The following is an 18,908-nucleotide window of genomic DNA, read 5'->3' as shown; positions in this document are numbered from 1 at the left end:
TAAAAACATTCAAACTAATAACGTGCCACCGTTACAAAACGTGTAGTTTTACCGGGGACTTGACGAACGTAAATCACGTGACGTTAACCCAAGATGTCGCACGCAAACGTCGTTACCGACAATGTCGAGTTCGCAGCGGATGGAAACGTCGTCTGTAGATCTGGATACCGTCTTATGGTTATCGACGGAAGAGGAGTCCGCGTATGTGAGTCTTCACACGCACACAGAATCGAAGATACAGGAGAATCAGATCTTTCTGACAACTTGAATGAACGAGATTGTCTTGTCGACAAGCTATTGGCTGATCCGAGTGTGATTGGATCGCCAGTGATAATCGAAACCGCAGAGATGACCCGCGCCGATGTTCTCGAACATATTTGGCACTTTTTGATCGCAACTAACGGGGGTGAGAAATGAAAATTAGGTCCTCCTAGAAATTTACTTCGTTTTGTAGCTCGAATCTGGTACTTGGGCCCTAGCGAAATGATCCTGGGCAATTGGTGCTTGTCCGATGGAACAATTGTTACCTTTAGTGACATCTTCGAAATATATCATAAAGTCTTCAGAAATAAACTTCTCACGATAGTGAGTGACTGCCCGTCATCCGGCCAGTGGGTTGTTGACTGTGGCATGAAATTAGATTCCCTTGCAATCAGTCCGTGCGGGCATAATGCCAGAGACGCGGGCATTTTTCTTGCGATCTACTCGTCGTGTCTACCAGAGGAAATAGCAAGAGAAGGGTGGTTCGCTACCCGAGGGTTTTCTATTGATTCAAGCGGTCGAATGGCCTTTCTGGTGACGTCAGATGGCGATCTAACGACGTTAGGGTTTGACTTCACAAAAATTCGATGTTGGAACGGTCCGGACGAAGAGTGCTGCATAGATGCAACAAGCAAATGGATGCGTCCGTCGCCTGTTCGCCTTGTTCAGCACCAAGAACAGTGGCTGCTCGTAGAACGGTCTAAATTGGCCGCTTTTAAACTACAAGTGAATAACGGGTTTTCTGCTGCTGAAGGAATAGTAGAAGTGCTAAAGAAGGACAAGGAGGAATGTAAGCCAAGCCGGTCTTTGTACAGAACATGCCGAGATCATTTTCAGGAGCAGGACTTGTCAAAGCGTTTGCGTAAGAAACGTATAAATTGGACAGGTCGTGTGATAGTCTGTTTCTGTAGCTTTTCTGTCGTCTGGGGTACCTTTTGATTACGAGAAGGCTCTGCTTGGAGGATCAGTGATTATTCCTCGGCTAAATATTAATTTGATGGGTCCTGATGGCGTTGGAAAGACCTGTCTGCGTCGTCATTTACTCGGACTGCCCTTTCAGCATCAGCCGAGCACGCAGGGAGTTGAAGCTCAAGTTGCTATAACGTCCGGAAGAGGTTGGATGGAGGTGAACGAAGAAGATAAAGAGCAGATTGTGAAGAGAACGATTGCGAGGCAGGTAATGAAAGTAAACTTGATGGATTCGAGCTTTGAGGAAAACCTTATGTTTGTTACGAGGTTTATTATTAATCATCTTATTGAAGAAGAAATGATAGCGCAACATCTTATACTAGAAGAAGAGGCTGAATTCGGCCTAGAGATAGGCGAAAGTAGAAGCAACGAAGTGACGGCGACAGAGAATCCTGAGTCGATTTTGCTACCCGAAATAGTCGCAGAAGATTGCATGGGGCCAAGCAGTTCTAATTCAGAAATCGACGAAAAGTTCCGTTCCTTGTTTGACGAAAAACTCGGTTTGACTCAAGACATTGCAGATCAAATTGCAGCCTACAGCAAAGACGAGGTCACTGCGAGAGAAGAAGTCGAAGAGCTCGTTGTTAATATTCGCGATCAAGCGGGACAGGGTAGATTCTTAATGACCCACAGTAGCCTGACAGCATGTCGGTCACCTTTCCAGTCAACCATCAATATCCTTGTTTTTGACGTCTGCAAGCCTCTTGACGAAGAGACCGTCTCTCTGTTTCGACGCGATCCAAAGGGAAAAGGCGAACGACAGGAGCCACATCGCGTGACGTCTACTCCTTTGAGAAATTTCGAACATTGGATTGCGTCCCAATTGATAGCAAAAGACGAGCGTGACGATGCTGCTCATTTGGGCAAAGTGCTAGACGAACGGCTTTCATACCCCTTGTTTCTGTTTGTTGCCACGCACGGTGATGCAAAAGGCATCACACCGAAACTTTTGGCGCGTCAAAATCAACTATTGCGACAATTGATTAGAAAGTGCAAGATAGAATCTCACCTTTTGATCCTAGGGAAAATTCAGCCTCGTCAAAATTTTTTGAAAAAAATGTCTTCCGCTTTTTCGAGTTTATTTACGTCGGCGCGTTTTCCTGAGGCCGACGCATCAGAGCTAGGCGAAAACAGAGTATACTGCCTTGTTGATAACACACTCTCGGGTACAGTCAGCGATGATCCTACCATCAAAGATATTAAAGAGAAAGGAAAGCAGATGGCAGTAATGTATTGGACCAGTCAACCACCGATTCCTTTGCTATGGCTTACTCTGATGAGAGTTCTTGCGTCTTTTCGCCAGCGAACCGGCCGCCCAATCATGCGTTTGTCAGAAATTTATAGTCTGGAAAGTCGTTTAGCAGATACTCACCGGAAACTGTTTCTTCCCGACGATACAATCGACGCAGCAATAGCGTATCTGAATAGTTGCAATGCCGTGCTTCACTTTTCTGACGTTCCGGAGCTTCGAAACATCGTCTTTACCGATCCGCAGTGGCTGTACGACGTCATGGCAATTTTTGTTACGCCTCCAGATTGCGTTTCGCTTCGCAATCGGCACATGCACGAACCCATGCGTGCCGTCTACGAAACAGGCGTCATGGTTTGGAGTCTTGCTAGTCACATTCTCAGAGAGAAGGCGCGAATCAAAGAAGAAGACGTGCCAGTTATGCTAAACGTGCTTCATCTTTTTGACATCATTTGTCCTGATGACGAAGACATCGTAAGGCCTGGAATGGATTTCTTCGTTCCGTGTCTTCTTACTGACTATAAGGAACAACTAGATTCTATTGTCCCCGTGTCTCCGGCCCTGTCATCTCCACCGTCCCTTCTCTTTCGTTCAACTAACGTTCCTGTTGTTCCCGAATCGCTCTTCCTCCGCCTGGTTTCTCGATGCGTGAAGCATTTTCGATACGCGCACAATTCGCCAATTCTGAAACGGAACCGATGTCTCTTCTTTCTTGAAGATCGACTCAAATTGGAACTTCGCTACGAACAAGACGGTTTCCTAATAGCCGTCACTCTAACATCGGTGGCAAAACAAGCGTCGGTACAAAGCAAGGCTTACAGCAAGCACTGCCTGAGAATTCGTCAATTCATCACGACCCAACTGGACGAAGCGAAAAAACGCGGAATGATAGGACTTCGTCTGAAATTGTACGTTCAGTATTCAGACAAAGACGCCGTTGACGCTTTGAAAGAGGATGACATGATACCTCTCACTGAATATCGTCCAAAGTTAGGACAATGTTTGACAACGCACTCTGACAGGCCTATAGATGATTCTGACTTGTTTGGACTGCATCATTGGTACACCACTGCGACTGTTGAAGTAGCTGATGAAACAGAGAGCGGATCCATTGGTGGTGCAATGACCAATTTGAAAGGATTTACTTGGCCAAATCTGGAAGATGACTCTATGTTTTTGTCGGTCGCCTCTTGTATTGCCGAAGCGGGCAGAGGTAAATGGAGAACAGTGGGAATTTATCTCGGAATGCACAGGGAAGTAAAAGATACAAAGTTTTCGGTTATGAGCGATGATAAAGAGAGAATGCTCGTTCTGTTGCACGACTGGAGAGACAAAGAGGGCCCAAGAGCGCCGGCATCATTGATAAGAAAAGCCTGCGATGGCGCTGACATTTTGCATGACGTGGAACACCTGCTATTGAAGAAGCAGTCAGACCAGCAATCAGCCTAGATGCTTGACTAAACGATGGGAGGTGTCCCGGCCGTTCTGGACTAGTGGGAGCCCGCATGCTGTCGTTTCTATTAGCGCAATATCACTATAGCATCTCCTATTTAATCTCTGATAGCACCTTTGCAAGATGGTTGGTGCAGTGTTGGAGCGCTGCTGTTGAACTTCAGCGACAGTAGGAATGGCATCGAAAAATCTTGCTGTTGCATGCTCTTATCATTGTTCTCTGTATCTGTTTTTTTTAAATACCTAATAATAACACTTCTTTCGTTAGGCATGCGTGCGGAGAAGCACGCAGCGTGCCACGTGGACCATCGAAGAAATGGCCGGCTACCCGCGATCCTTCGTTCTCGTCGACAAAAACCTTTCGCGTCACCATCATTGCAGCCAACCGACCGGAATCGCCGCGCTCAACGGCGTCGTTCTCGTCGCCGACGGAGGAAGACATTGCATTTGGAAATACGAGATCGATCGCGACACGAAGCTGACAGTATTCGCCGGCAAACCGGACCGCGGAGGATCCACCGACGGAAAAGCGACGATCGACGCTCAGTTCAGCAATCCCGGTCCATTGGCCGTCGATCGGCGCAACAAGACCGTCTACGTCGCCGAAGTCAGGGGCTTCGGTGACCATCGCATTCGAAAGATCCGAGATGGCGTCGTTACAACGCTAAAATGCGATTTACCACTGCGGGATGTTCGCGACATTGTTCTGAGAAGAGGAGGCGAGTTCATGCTCGTTTTGTCAGATGAGTACGTTCTGAACGTATCGACCAATGACGGTACGGCGACCTTCGTTTGCGTCAAGGAAGAATCCGAGTGTTTCGAAGCGACGTACGTCAATGCGGTCCGGATCGCTGAAACCTGGGATGGCGATGGAATTGTCGTTTTTTGTTCTGATGACGTGACGTTGAATAGTCATGTTCTTAGAAACGGAGTTTCGAAGAGAGTTCACTGCCTAACGTCCGAACGTGTCGGCGCTTACTGTTCCGCTCTTGACCGCTTTTATACGTTTCCGACAAATTCAGGCGAAATTCTCGCAAGGCAATTTTGCGGAACGAGAGAAGCACGCAGAGCTGCTTGGGTAGATTGTTCATCTTATTACAAGAGATGCCTGCTTTTTGTCGAAGATCACGCTCTATATTTTGCAGAGGTGCCGCGATTTTCTGACGAAAGGGATTTCAAAGTTTGCGTTGTCAGCTTGAAGCCCAGTCCTCAGTTGATTGGCTCTGTGTCTACACTAATCGGTGTAACACCGAAACTGGGAGACGTCGTTTTCAGGCTTTCTAATGGAATGAAAATTCCAGCGTCAAGAGCAGTCTTGTGTGAACGTAGCAATTACTTTTGCAGAATGTTTGAATCTCCTTTCAAAGAAGCTGCTTCATGCGCTTCTGGTTCACCAATTGACGTCACAGACTCGCCTGATGTCTTTTCTGCTATCATTACGTACTTGCATTCAGGAACTGTCGACTTCAGTGGATTAGAATTGACGATGAAAGATCTGGTTCTTGCTGCTGACAGGTATCTTCTTTGTGACCTGAGGAAATTGTGTCTGAAGTTTATGACGGAATCCGTTTCTCTTGTGACTGTGATCGATTATTTGAATATGTGCGATTTGTTGAAATGCGATGAGTTGAAATTGAATTGCATTGAGTTTGCTCTTGATCACATAAGAGAGCTGCGCTCTTGCAACAAACTCATCGAATTGAAAGATACCTTATTGAACGAATTGATCTCTCCAGAAGTTGCACACTAATAGTATTGTCTTGTGCAGTAGTTATTGAACTATAATTGTCTACTAGTCATTGCCAATGGCAATTCTTGTGTCTCAAATAAAAATACATTCATTGGTGCACCGGGACTTTGAACTTCACGTGACACAACTTCTCAAGCGTCTCCGTGTCGTTTACTTCGGCCAACGACGGCCCTTCGGGGCACAGGAAAGCGTTCTATCACCTCATTACATACTGGCAAAGAGTTTAGCTCTCTGCGACTACAGGATCGATCTCGTATAGAAACTAAGGCTTCGTTCTACATGGAACGTGCTGGCGTAGGCCGGGTTCTGCTAGCATGGGCTCATGCTGCTCATGGGTGGGCAAGCCCTCGGCGAAAAAGCGCGGGCGATCTAAGTTCGTTCTCCTTTAGATCGACACGCCCAGGGCATAGACTGGAACTGATTTTCTCTCGGCGGGTGGATCCTTCTTCAGGTGCGGAATGGCGTGGCTTCGATACGTCAATCTGTCAAAGACGGATCGCCGGAACGCATGACTTTTTCGTTAGAGTCCCAGTTTGTGTCCTGAGGCTCTTTGCGCATTCGTTCGCACTGCGTGATCTTTCTCTCCTGTCAGTGTGTAAGTGGAAAAAACTAGAGAGGCGGTACGGCTATTCAATTTGTCGCAACGAAATGGATATAGGAGGGCTCGATCGGACCGTCCCGGAAGGCGCGAGCTTCGGGGGAGATCGAGCTCAACGAACCTTTCTGGATTGAATGGCTAGCTTCACGGCTGGGCGATGATGACTCACATAGTCGACCTGATTGCGTGGTATCCTGATTGCATGGTGCTGCTCGGGGCGAGGCGAGCAATTGATTGGACAGACAATTGCGCACGCTCTCTTTTACTATACTGATCCGAGAGCTGGCATAAAGGTGGCTTTGTTCACTGCGTGCTGCGCTTTTCTTTAACTGATATCTCTTTAGGGGTCCAGTATCTAAATCTGGTGCTCTTGAAGTTGCTATGCGTCAAAGTCTCGTTCTTCCGTCGCTTGCAACAGTTTGTCTTCTCGCACTTATAGCAGGTTCTATTCAAGCCGATACTGGTAAGAAACGCTAGCAGACAGTGACTAAGACTTCTAGTTCACACAAAAAAAGATTTTTTAAAAAAAAGACAACAAAAATTGGTGTTGCTTTCTAACGTAAGCTAATTTACTCCAAAGCAGATTGCACTGAATATGGCGTTCTTCTGAGAGACGATTTTGAAGCTTCGCCTGCAAGAAAGTCTCCAGACAACAGACAATGGTGAGCGCTAACTAAATTTGTCTACTTCCGCATTGAAAGACTTTCATAATTTGCTCCAAGGTCGGAAACGCATGGCGTTGTGGTGAACAACACTTGCTCAAGCAGGGGCGTATTGGCGGGGAAATCCGCCGTGTTTAATGGAAGATATCGAAGAACGCTGGTATTGCGCATCCAGATGTCTTTTGTACAACGCTACTTTCAAGTTCCTGTTTCGAGGTTACTCGCGATTTGGCTTCGGATGTGATCACCGCTGTCCGATTGGATGCGATCTCCTGCTTTTCATTTTCTGGGAGCGTGATTGCGCAGCTTTCTTACTCTACCAATGGCGGCATCGATTATCGCCAAGCAAAGAACTTCACGTAAGTCTTCTTGTGCATAATTATTGATTGGCTGTTGAGCTGATATAAGAACAGAGTCTCTTCATTTGGAAGTAGCATGGTCTATGAATTGCCGTCTTTTCCTAACGACGCGTACGTTCGAATTCGACTGCGTGAAGTGTCGCTATTCACCGGAATAGCGGACTACCACACGTGGGAAGTAGATAACTTTGTTGTCTACGGGAAGCCCCCTTTGTCCTTAGCTACCGATTTTGACACGGTAGCTGCTTGTAATGAAGGACTGACTTGGATAGGTTCCAGCGTACAGGCAAGGACCAAAAATGAGTTTTGTTTCCATCAAAAATCGTTTTTGTGTAGCCATCCGATGACGGAAATGCTTTGATTTTTACCAGCAGTACATCACCCTCTTCATCTAAAGAACGCGTTGCCTCTACTGTGCCTATCAACCTCGACTCTTCTGTTCCACTAGGATCAGGCAAACGACAAATTATCTTTGCTCACGATTTCAGCTCATCAACAACGTTTGGGTAGTTACGAAAAATCTTAAGTAGACAACTTACTGCAGATTGTAGGCGATCTAGTTCGTGGAAAGCCATTTCTGGAGGTGTCATTACCGCCAGCCGCTGCGCAGCCTATGGAACTGACGATCAGGCTTTTTTCAGTGGAACCTCAAGCCGATTTATTGAAACCAATCCACTTGATTTGGAGCATGCAGAGTAAGACAGATTCGTCTGCTCAAAGAGCACTGAGTAGCTGCGTTTTTAGCAAGCTGGATTTTTGGATTGTTATTGGTGGAAGTGGATGCAGGTACGCGTCGTATAATGGCGAAGATATTTCGGTAGAGTACGCTCTGGAGAACAATCCTTCAAGTTACATCAGAATGCACTTACTGGAGCATAACAGTAAAGCGTTGCTAGTACTTTTGTCATTCTGCTCTCTTATGATTGACGTCCTTGTTTAGTGTACACTAAGCCCCAGTTGGTTAGTGTGCGTCTTCCTTTTCTTGCGAGAACTTCGCGCACAACAATACGCTGGCGACAAACATACGACAATTCTGAATGGTCTTTGAACCACGTGGTCATTAGTGGCGTTCATCCAACAGAATTCTCTTCTTTTCCGGCCGAATTTTCTTCTTCCACAACGTTTGGGTACTCAGTTTATTTGAGAGAGAAATTAATTGTTTTCGTCTTACATTTGGTTAATTAATTTTCAGTTCGTTTAGCTATTGGGCAGCTATCTCAGGTGGCCAAGTCTCAAGCAGACCCGACTGCTTCGCTTACGGATCGGGCTACCAAGCTTTTTTTTACCAATCAGGACCACGATTTATTAAAACACAGCCGCTAGATCTGCGAAACATTGAGTGCGTTATTATTCATTACCATTATAATTGTTTCGATTTGACCTGTTTAGAACGGTGACATTTTGGATTGTAATCGGTGGCAGCGGCTGCGAAGTTGCAGAATCAGTAAATAAGTCGGTCGTAGTTGAGTATGCCTATCACAGCTCAAACTTTCGGATCATTGAGTTTCTTAAGAACGACGGTGAGCTAACCGTAAAATTATTGGCACAGGGTACAAGAAGTTTTATAGGCTATCAAAACAATCAGTATGCTGAAGTTTTTCTTCCCCTTGAAGCAAGAACTGCTAGTACTACCATTCGCTGGCGCCAACTGCAACATGACGGATATTGGAATGATGAATGGTCTATTAACAACATTCGGTTTACTGGATCTGTTATTCCCGTTATTGAACAATTTTCTGCTGATTTCACTTCTTCTACAACGTTTGGGTATTTCCCAATTTCTATAACGTCAATGATAAATGTTTTGAATCACAGATCTCAGAGTCTGTGGGCAAGAATTTCTGGTGGATCTGTGACTGACGCTGCTAAATGTCGCGCCTACGGAGTTAACCAGGCCTTCTTTAGCCAAAGCGAAGAACGTTTTATCCAAACGCAACCGCTGGATTTGCGAAGCGCTGCGTAAATGCTAGGTTCAGTTTGAATATAACGCAGATACCTACTAAGATCTTTAGTTATTTGCACTTTCGGATTGCATTTGGCGGAGGATGTGAGCCGGCTGATTCTGGTGAATCTGTGGTCGTAGAATATTCTTCTTCTCAAAATTCTACTTTCATTGTGATGTACACCGTTGAACCCCACGGTATATTACGGATTTACCTAATATAGTTTTTGCTATTTCTTCTTTTGCATGCAGTCACCTCAGTCTCCGTTTTGTTACCACTGTCTGCAAGAACTGCGAGCACGGCGATCCGTTGGCGTCAAATGAAGCACAGCGGAAAGAATTTAGATGAGTGGTCACTGAATCACATAACGTTTACCAGACCAAGCAATTTTCCTTCTTATTTTTCATCTTCTACTGCATTTGGGTATAAAAGTTTCGTTTCATAGTGCTATAAACACTAAATCGTTTGCTCGCAGGGAAAGCGGATTGTACTGGTCTGCCATTTCCGGAGGAAATGTATCAGATTCATATCATCATCCTTGCAGAGCGTATGGATATGGATACCAGGCGTTTTTTGACCAAAGCAGCCCACGCTACATTCGAACGCAGGCTTTGGATCTGCAAAGCGTTAGGTAAATTTATTTTCCGTTCAATTTATTTCTCAATGCGTACATTCTAGAGCAATTTCCTTTTGGATTGTCTTGGGTGGAAGTGGCTGCGGTACTGCTACGACGCAAGAATCTATCGTAGTAGAGTACTGGGCTCCCCAATACTCTACTTTTCGCCCACTGCAGTACCTTTCCTATAACTGTAAGATTAAATGTCACACACGGCGGGCTCTCTTTGCTGCACGGTATATTTAATATGTTTAGCCTATCAATCACCACAAGAAGTCGAGGTTGCGTTGCCTATCGCAGCTCAAGCTGCTTCAACAACGATTCAATGGCGCCAATTATCTAATCGAGGAAGCGGATTAGCTCAATGGGCACTCAATAATATTAAGTTCATTCTTGACGTCAATTTTCCCAGCAACTTCACTGCTTCGCTTCAGTAAGTCACCATATCATAATATCATTTTGTCCATAGCTTGCATTGAATGCAGGAATCAAAGCTGGGCAAGTATTAGCGGAGGGTTCATCACTAGTTCATCTTCCTGTTACGCTTTTGGCGGTCCCGGATCGTACCAGGCTTTCTTTAGCGGTTGGCAGGATCGATACATTGCCACGCAACCTCTTGATTTGAGAAAGGCCGAGTAAAGTTCTCAATAGATAAATGGATTGAATGGATTGATGTCGTTTTATAGGGAACTAGTGTTTTGGATTGTACTTGGAATAGATGGCTGCAACTCTGCGTCATTTGATGAATCAGTGGTCGTGGAGTACGCTTCTTTGCCGTTGAATTTCAAAACTATGCTGACAGTATACCGTACAGTACAATTCCGTCTGTGAATTGTTTGTCTCTTGCAAGTTCGTGTATCTCACAGGGCGTTGGCCGTCTCGTCTTCAAATACCTCTCCCTCTTGATGCTCAAACTCCCAGTACGGTAATTCGGTGGCGCCAGCTCGCTTTCAGTTCTGGCGGTGATGCCGAATGGGCAATAAATGGTGTGTACTTTGTTGCTGAAGTCATTGGACGTTTCAGTGAAAGCTTTCCGTCCGATTTTTCTGCCTCAACGACATTTGGGTATGAGAGCTTGCGGAGTTCTTTAAAACTTATTGTTTGTCTGTATTTGCAGCGATTTCAGCAATTGGGCTGAACTTTCTGGAGGGACAATAACAGAGCACTCCCACTGCCATTCATACGGCACATACCAAGCCTTTTTCAGTAGTAACCGTTACAGAGAGCGATACATTCGAACACAACCGCTGGACCTTCGCAAAATGAAGTAAGGTTATGCTGAAAAGCGTGGTTGCTGTTTTAAAAAATTACTCTTTATAGAGAGCTGACGTTTTGGTTCGTGCTTGGCAGTGGTGGTTCTTGTAATTCTGCTGAAAGGGGAGAGTCTGTAGTTGTAGAATTTGCTACATCAGCTCAAAATCATTCGTTCACTACTATGAACCAACTTGGTTATAACGGTAGGCAAATCTTTAATTTGTTTCTTTGTTTTATTTGTTCTCTGCAGCCTATAAAGTTTCGAAACTAGTGAAAGTTGCTTTGCCAGCTGAAGCTAAGACAGCAAGCACAGCCATTCAGTGGAGACAGCTTTCTCACTCAGGATCTAACGACAAATGGTCTATTAATCACGTTGCATTTATTCCTGAAGTGCTATTAGGAAAAAACTTTCCTTCCGACTTTTCAGAAGCAATAACGTTCGGGTTTGAACTTAATAAAAAAGGATTTTTAAAGTAAAAACTTTAATTGAGAATTTTAGTCAGTTAAGCGAATGGGGAAGCATATCAGGTGGATCAATAACAAGCACGGCAAAATGCAACGCATATGGAGTTTACCAAGCGTTTTTCAATCAGTCGGGTGTTCGGTCAATTCAGACCCAACCTCTAGATTTAACGGAAACCGAGTAGAAGCCGAGTAGAAAAGCTGTACTGCCGAGTTTATTATGCTCTTGTTTCTAGACTGCTTATTTTCTGGATTATCATTGGTGGCGGTCAATGTGATCCGGCAGAGGGAGGGGAGTCAGTCGTTGTAGAATACACCCACTCAAATAGAGCAAATTTCGCGCTATTGCTCACGCTTGTCTACAACGGTAAGCCTTACGATTTACTCTAAGCAATACCTCGCGAACTCTAATTCCTTCCACAGCTTATCGGTCATCTCGGCCAGTCACAATAAAATTGCCTTCTGATGCCCGAAAACGAGCAACAGTTATCCGTTGGCGTCAACTTAAGCACAGCAATAGAGGATTAGATGAATGGGCTCTTAATCACGTTGCTTTTTCCAGTGGGGGTCGAGAAAAATTTCTACAGTTTGACTTAATTATGGAAAAATCAGCTCAGGATGTATCAAGCTATGACATTAATTTGGAGTACTCTGTCGATCTGGGGCAAAAATGGCAACCAGTTGTTACAGCATGCAACCCTACAACGTCACTGCAATGCAAAACTATGATGGTAAGTAACTACAGTCTTGTATTTTGGGTAGCTTACCTTAATCGTTACTCTGTATTGAATGCTTAGCCTTTTAGTGTTTACAAATCCGTCCTATTCCACTCCTGGGCAAGAATACAAATTAAATTAGACGATGCTGTAATCAGCAGTCGAACCCAGTTTCGATACAAACAACCAAGCTTTTCGTCGACCGCCAACTGGGCTATAGACAACGTATACATAGGTACGCAGAATTCTCGTTTCTTCTCTCTAATCCATTTAGTTTTGTAGGTAATTCTTGTCCAGGCGATTGCTCAGGCCACGGTAAATGCATAATTACAGCTGTCGGGAAGGCACAAAGCGTTGTCTGCGGTGGCAATGATGATGGGCGTGCCTGCACGTTTCCTTTCTTCTTCAACGGCATTCAGTACTACTCGTGCATTGTTCGTGGTCGAGAACATCCGTGGTGTGCTACGACGTCTAACTACGACACAGATAGGCGATGGGGCTACTGCGAGTGCGGTAAATTACGTCTCATGTCGGATGCCATAAGCTAAACCAGTCTGTATGTAGGAACATGTCAGTGTGATTCTGGGCACAGTGGAGTTCTATGCAACGTTTCATTGCATGAAAACCCCACCTATCTCCGAGAAACGTTTGAGACAGGTTTTTCCTCATCAAAGTGGTCCTGGATTGGAGGTGGTCTGATTGGAACGCTGTGCGGCGTTATATCGGCTGGAAACGCCGCCGTCTTCTAGTACGTTACTCTATTAAATAATAAACCGACATTTTCTAATCCTTCATAACAGTACTGGTCGTTCACGATTACTTCAAACCGTTGACTTGGATTTGACCGCCTTTTCGCCGGAACTTGAATTCAGTTTCAAATACAGCAGTGATAGACGCTGTTCAGTCTCACTGGCAAGAACCACAAACTATGTTGCGTTACAATTTTCAACTGACGGAGGAAGAACGTGGTCAAGACTTGGAATACTATCAGAGAACAAACCAAGGGCGATCTATTCCCTTTCGGGGGCGCAGACAAATTCTACTCGCCTTCGATGGTTTCAAGCGTACGCAAGGGGATTCGATCTGGACGTGTGGGCGGTTGATGACGTATACATCAACTCCGTCTACGACCGCCGGCGGCAGCCTTTCTTCGACTCATTTGATCCAATGAAGTTAGAACCTAATTCCTTTTGCGTACAGGTAGCTAAAACAGGCCTAATTTTTTGCTTTAGCAACGCTTTTTGGACGTTTCATCCCGGCTCTTCTATGCAGCCGCACTGCTCGTCGTTGTTCTCGTCACTGTATTTTTCGAATTTCTTTTCAACTACCAGACGCTACTTGTCAACATCGCGCTTTCGCTTCAGTGCAAGTACTACTGTCCAGTTTGAAATAGTCGTAGACTGCGGTGGACAGAATATGTCTTCGTCAACGAGCGTCGAGCTGCAGTACTCCAGAGGCAATGACGTTTGGACGCTTTTGGATTCGGGCTGTCAGCCGGCACGCGGTTGCTCCAGAGGAGGGTATGTGCTTGAAAATGAAAATTTACTCTATAACCGACATCGTTTAGGTATAGAAGTTCGTCTATATACAGATCGGGTTCAATGAGCAACTGGACTCGTGTTACCATTCCGTTCAGCCAGACGCAATTGCCTTATTCATATTTTTATCAAAATATTCAACTCAGATGGCTAGCCTCATCTGGCGGTAAGTCTAGTATGCAGTAGTAAACATGACGTATGGTCTTACTAAGGTGTCGCATTTGGTTGGGCTATTGGCAACGTATACATTGGAAATAGTTGCCCAAATTTCTGCAGTGGTCACGGTCGGTGCACAACTAACGTTCAATGCTTGTGCGACTCTGGCTACAGTGGATATCAGTGTAGTCAGTCGGCCACGTACAAACCTTTTGAAATTAAGGTAATCTCGGTTGGTTCACGTCAAATCGTAAGAGACTTTTGACTAATTAAGGAGCGCTTCGATGGAAAATATTCTAGATTAGACGCATTTTCAGTTATTGAAAGCGCAAAAGTCTCAAATGAATGCGGATATCTGTCATCAGGAAATTCCCTAGTATTTGGTGAAGAAGGCGAACGTGGACATGAAATTGAACGTCAACCGCTACAGCTACATTCAATTTATCCACAGGTACTGTGGAAGCGGGTACTCACGCCAAATGGTCGTTCAGTATTCTACAAATGGTGGAGTAACTTGGAGAAATTTGGCAAATGCAGGGTAATGGCGTCTTTTTTTCAATCTTACAAAGGGCCGTGTTATTTTTTGTACAATTACAGGGGCCCTTCTAAACCGACAAGACGTTCTATTTCTATACCGTATACCGCAAGAAGTTCGCAGCAAACTCGTTTTCGATTTTGGCAGTATGGCTATTATTCAGCTGGGATTAGTGCTTGGGCCATTGATGATCTCTTTATTGGCGAGTACACCATAAAGAATGTAACAGAGCTGACAGAAACGTGTGTTGCTTGCGAAAGCGTTTAGAAAGAACAGTAACAATCTTCCTTTAGGTTCAACTCAACGAACTCTGCAAATTGGAATCAGGCTTCCGGAGCTGAAATTAGTTCTGGAAAGTGTAATAGATGGAATCCAGTGATGCTTTTCAATCTATCTACAATGACTCAATCTAACGCCGTCACTAAAGACATAGCTTTTCTTTCTATGTGGAATATGCAAGTGTACGAACTGTTTGACAATTCATTTCCCTGGGGGTAAGTTTTCATACTGCAATTAGCAAATCATCATGATTAACTAAACAACCAATTCAGGTGGAGCATGGAAGGAGGACGGCGTTCGACTCGCTGTGGCATCGTTGATAGCGGTTATGCGCTTGTCTTTGACAGGTGTTGCACGCGACGGCTGACTACAAGAACGACCGACACGTCCGTCATGGACATACTTGAATTCTATCTTATGATTGGTGATCACATGGTTTATGCAGGTTGACTTAAATATTTTATAAAATCTAATCAGGTGGAAGTTCGGAAAATAATTGGCACTGCGAAAATGCTGATCATCAGTCAGAGAGCGTCATCCTCTCTTATTCAACTGACGGGCAAACCTGGAAATTGTGGCAATTATTTTCTTATGATGCGTTTAGAGTAATAATGGGTCATTAATTCTTAAACGGCTTTAACAGATTAAATTTTAGAGACCACGACATGTGTCTCTTACTCTTCCACTTGACGCTCGAAATGTTTCGACTCGCTTTCAATGGACGCAGGACGTGCACAACGGAGCCGACACTGATGTCTGGTCGATTGACTCAATCATCATTCGTCAAAACCTGACCGAAACTTGGTATGTTGCCCAGTTCGATATTAACGTTGGATGTGGCCTACGTTCGGCAAACGAAAACGAAGGGTGAACTCGTCCAGAATCTTTCGGTATTCATCTATTCGAATTTTTAGCATTTCTTTCGAATTTCGGACTTCAGTCTCGCTCAATTGGCGTCGCGTACAGAAAGGTTGTTTGCCCGAGTTATGTACCACCGGCGAAGTCTACCAGATGCCGTCTATCTACTACAGTACAGGAAGGTAAACTTACGCTAATGGGCACGTAGACAAAGCATAATTCTCGTACGCGTAGTTGGCGTCGCATCACCTTAGCTCTGTCACGAGACGCAGTCACAATGTCAACTCGTTTTCGATGGCACCAACCAGTATCATCACTACCTTGGGCAATAGACAATAGTATGATGACGGAGGATTAAATTACTTCAACTAAATGTGTTTGCTTCTTCACAGTTTTTATTGGACATTCCTGTCCAAAAATGTGCAGTGGTCATGGCCGTTGTCAGCCAGATCATTGCATGTAGGTTGGCTGAGCTTCCTAGCCGCTTTTATTTAAACTATTGATCATGCTTACCTAGATGTGATCAGGGTTTTACTGGTCGTTACTGCGAAACCGTTTTAACCGAATTCGCCACAGAAATGATAGATACGTTTTCCTCAGGCGGTTTTCTCAATCAAGTAAAGTGGTCTTTCGCGCAAGGCGCGGCATTTTCGGATGGTCTATCGAAAGGACGTAAGAAGTCTCATTCACTTTTCCTATACTCGTCTAATGCCTGTGTCCCCAGTGAAATTCTCGTTGCCGGGATACCGGCAAATCGTAACGGCTGACTTGGACACAACACGTGCGGGACATATAGAATTTGACATTCAATTACTCCCTTTAGTTACCGAGACTGCCAACGACGTTCTGGTTCACTTCTCTCTAAACGGCGGACTAACTTGGACTCTATTGGAGACCTTACCTCACGCAAGCCACACCTCTATGACTCATGTTGTCATTGGCCTTCCGTCAGCGGCTAAATCCAGGGCAAGTCGCTTCCGTTGGTGGCAGCCGGATGGCCCGGGCAGAAACACGAGTGATTGGACTTTGACAGACGTCTTCATCGGCGAAAGCAAAATGAGCGCAAGAGCTTTAGAAGACGACTTCGATCCAATTAGAACCAGTAACTGGCTTTTCATTTCTAACCTTTTCGAAGTTCACCAATTCTGTTGGAACCAATCGAGTAACAGATCCTCAAGCGACAATGCTTTCTTGTCTTCGCCTGGTATTGGGCAGAAGTACATTACGTCGCGCGATCTAAAAATTTTCGACGATTATTACGTCACGTTCGAATTTACCATTGGCTGCGAAATTTCGGCGGCATCGCTAAACGATATCGTGTACCTTCAATACTCGATTGACTTCGGATCAACTTGGGTTGACTTGAAGACTCTCTGCGACGCGGAAACGTTCTGTGACACTTCAAGCTCAATTGGAAGCTGGAGTCGTATCATGGCTTCCCTTCCAAGTGGATCTCTTTCAAAGTAAGAAAATCTAATAAGCTTTTTAAAAAAGGAGCAAGCGTAGGATATTTATGGCTCCTTTTTCTAAATAATAGGACGAGCAGTTAAATCATAAATAGTCAAAATGCTAAGAAAATTTACCTTGACCGGTCGCTTTCTTTTTATCTAGTCACACACGTTTCCGATGGTACCATTCGGCGCAGTCCGGAGATTTCGTTTGGGCAATCGATAACGTCTACATTGGGCCTGCCTGTTCTGATTTGGATCTGTGCAGCGGACGAGGGCAGTGCGTAACCGTCGCGGAAAATAGCAACGCCTTCAAATGCGATTGCGACTACAGTTTTAGTGGCGACCGGTGTCAGTGCTCTGCGTCCAATGATAAAGATTGCAAACTCGTTGGAGACAATTCTAAGTCGGACGTGTGGGTGGGACCGTTTGTTGGAATATTATCGGCTTTCGTCATTGCCATTTTGGTCGTACTCATTCTCCGAAAGAAGAGAAGGAAGCAAGTGGAGAATGAAAACGAGGAATCGGTTGGCCAGGCAGGAGCACCTACGCGTCACGCCTACTCCGAGAGTCCTTCGTTAGTGGCACCGAGAAAAAACGAGCCTGTGTACGAAACCGTCAATCTGAAGGACTTGACCAGGAATACATCATCGGTTTCAAAAACGAAGTCGACGTCTCGTACCTATGCTAACGTCCATGCTCTTTGACATCGAACGTATGATAGAGGTGAGGAAGATTGCCTGCACTTGGCCATGCAGACAGACATTTCTGTTCTAGTTTATAGAAAATCTGTTTTCTGACACGTTTACTTACCACCCCTAGCCAGGAACTTTAGCCAAGGCACCGACCTAGGAGTGCTCTAAAAATTGTCGCGTCTCTCACGCGAGTTGCCGCGACGGTGCGATAAACCACCGTTGCCCGTATCTTGGTAAAGATGGACTGTTCGTCTTTGCGGGCAGATGGCTAATGGACGCCCTCGATCGTGTTCCTGCGTTGTCCCCCTCACCAGAGATATGCCCTGTGCCCAGTGTGCAGCTCCTGTGCCCTCACTAAAAGCTCGCTAGCGCACGGTCGCGTAGCGTCCCTGGGACTCCATCGTCTCCTGCCGACGGCCCCTGCCGACCGGCTCCGAACGACCCGACCGGCGTTAGAAAATTGATAGCGCGATTGCTAGCTAGCAGATGTAATTAGAGAGAGGACTCGGGACCATCCCAGAATTCTCACGGGATACGGTAGCTCCAGTGTACTAGAGTATCTGTTCCGTAGTTGACTCAGCTTGAGTATTATCTACAAGGGCAAGATTGTCCTAGTGCATGTTATACACTGGGATTTGTCTTTAGGGAGGCTGTCTATCAGGTTCAACGACTTTCTGAAGATTTGAGCGTGTTTCATCCATTTCATTCCACGGAAGTCATTTCATATGAGACTTAACTCCTGAAACCGAAAATGCAATTCGTGTAATCTAATTAGTGTACAGTCTCCGACACGCACTTAAACTTGTGCAATGAAGGCTTCAGGAGAGCTGCTTGGCTGTGTACGCTTGTCAGCTTCTTTCTGAGTCTTCTCGCTGACTTCTCCTATCAATGCCCGCCATCTGAAACTTACCTTTCTGACAAGACCCTCCTCTTCAGTGCGCGCAGTAAGATGACTACCGGTCTTTATAGTTTAGTTTGGAGCTGCATGTCACTCCAGACCCGAAGGAGCAGGCTCTCCCAGCGCTTTCTACCTAACTTTTCTATAGACGTGAACTGTGCATCTGAACAATTTTGCAAAAGTGAAAGCGACACTGCGGCTTTGAAAGAG

General features: G+C 45.2%; 3 protein-coding genes across 6 annotated transcripts; all 3 read left to right on the top strand.

The window, feature by feature from the left end:
- The first annotated feature begins 93 nt into the window (after positions 1-93).
- Positions 94-5,722, top strand: LOC136200358 (uncharacterized). Of its 2 annotated transcripts, none has more exons than XM_065990746.1 (3): positions 94-406; positions 455-1,123; positions 1,173-5,722. In XM_065990746.1, exons 1-3 carry the CDS (start codon positions 94-96, stop codon positions 3,926-3,928), a joined length of 3,738 nt encoding a protein of 1,245 aa, XP_065846818.1. In that variant the 3' UTR covers positions 3,929-5,722. The 2 variants fall into 2 exon arrangements, with proteins under 2 accessions (XP_065846818.1, XP_065846819.1); XM_065990747.1 differs by lacking the exon at positions 94-406 and having other exon boundaries at positions 520-585; positions 641-1,123.
- A 126-nt stretch (positions 5,723-5,848) lies between these two features.
- On the top strand, positions 5,849-14,726 carry LOC136199987 (reelin-like). Of its 3 annotated transcripts, XM_065990306.1 has the most exons (40): positions 5,849-6,016; positions 6,071-6,132; positions 6,206-6,276; positions 6,340-6,572; positions 6,624-6,742; positions 6,860-6,941; positions 7,002-7,101; positions 7,158-7,300; positions 7,355-7,586; positions 7,637-7,806; positions 7,852-7,995; positions 8,045-8,181; positions 8,241-8,427; positions 8,493-8,639; positions 8,690-8,820; positions 8,869-9,067; positions 9,116-9,259; positions 9,313-9,440; positions 9,495-9,666; positions 9,719-9,874; positions 9,922-10,052; positions 10,115-10,292; positions 10,345-10,494; positions 10,546-10,667; positions 10,726-10,924; positions 10,977-11,126; positions 11,180-11,316; positions 11,364-11,556; positions 11,613-11,756; positions 11,812-11,942; positions 11,999-12,306; positions 12,373-12,526; positions 12,574-12,804; positions 12,856-13,039; positions 13,092-13,463; positions 13,524-13,811; positions 13,859-13,995; positions 14,042-14,208; positions 14,260-14,523; positions 14,583-14,726. In XM_065990306.1, the coding sequence occupies exons 5-40, from the start codon at positions 6,661-6,663 to the stop codon at positions 14,592-14,594; spliced, it is 6,006 nt and encodes a 2,001-aa protein (XP_065846378.1). In that variant the 5' UTR covers positions 5,849-6,016; positions 6,071-6,132; positions 6,206-6,276; positions 6,340-6,572; positions 6,624-6,660; the 3' UTR covers positions 14,595-14,726. The 3 variants fall into 3 exon arrangements, with proteins under 3 accessions (XP_065846378.1, XP_065846380.1, XP_065846381.1); XM_065990308.1 differs by having other exon boundaries at positions 6,071-6,276; positions 6,863-6,941; XM_065990309.1 differs by lacking the exons at positions 13,092-13,463; positions 13,524-13,811; positions 13,859-13,995; ... (1 more) ...; positions 14,260-14,523; positions 14,583-14,726 and having other exon boundaries at positions 6,071-6,276; positions 12,574-12,799; positions 12,856-13,018.
- LOC136199988 (reelin-like) lies at positions 14,628-17,911 on the top strand. The gene is made up of 11 exons (XM_065990310.1): positions 14,628-14,762; positions 14,814-15,014; positions 15,072-15,223; positions 15,277-15,404; positions 15,455-15,666; positions 15,714-15,839; positions 15,892-15,995; positions 16,050-16,116; positions 16,175-16,329; positions 16,382-17,120; positions 17,269-17,911. Exons 2-11 carry the CDS (start codon positions 14,899-14,901, stop codon positions 17,810-17,812), a joined length of 2,343 nt encoding a protein of 780 aa, XP_065846382.1. The 5' UTR covers positions 14,628-14,762; positions 14,814-14,898; the 3' UTR covers positions 17,813-17,911.
- The last annotated feature ends 997 nt before the right edge of the window (positions 17,912-18,908 follow it).

Source organism: Oscarella lobularis, chromosome 2 (genome assembly GCF_947507565.1).
Source record: "Oscarella lobularis chromosome 2, ooOscLobu1.1, whole genome shotgun sequence".
Lineage (NCBI taxonomy): Eukaryota > Metazoa > Porifera > Homoscleromorpha > Homosclerophorida > Oscarellidae > Oscarella > Oscarella lobularis.
This window is presented reverse-complemented; position numbering and strand designations above follow the sequence as displayed.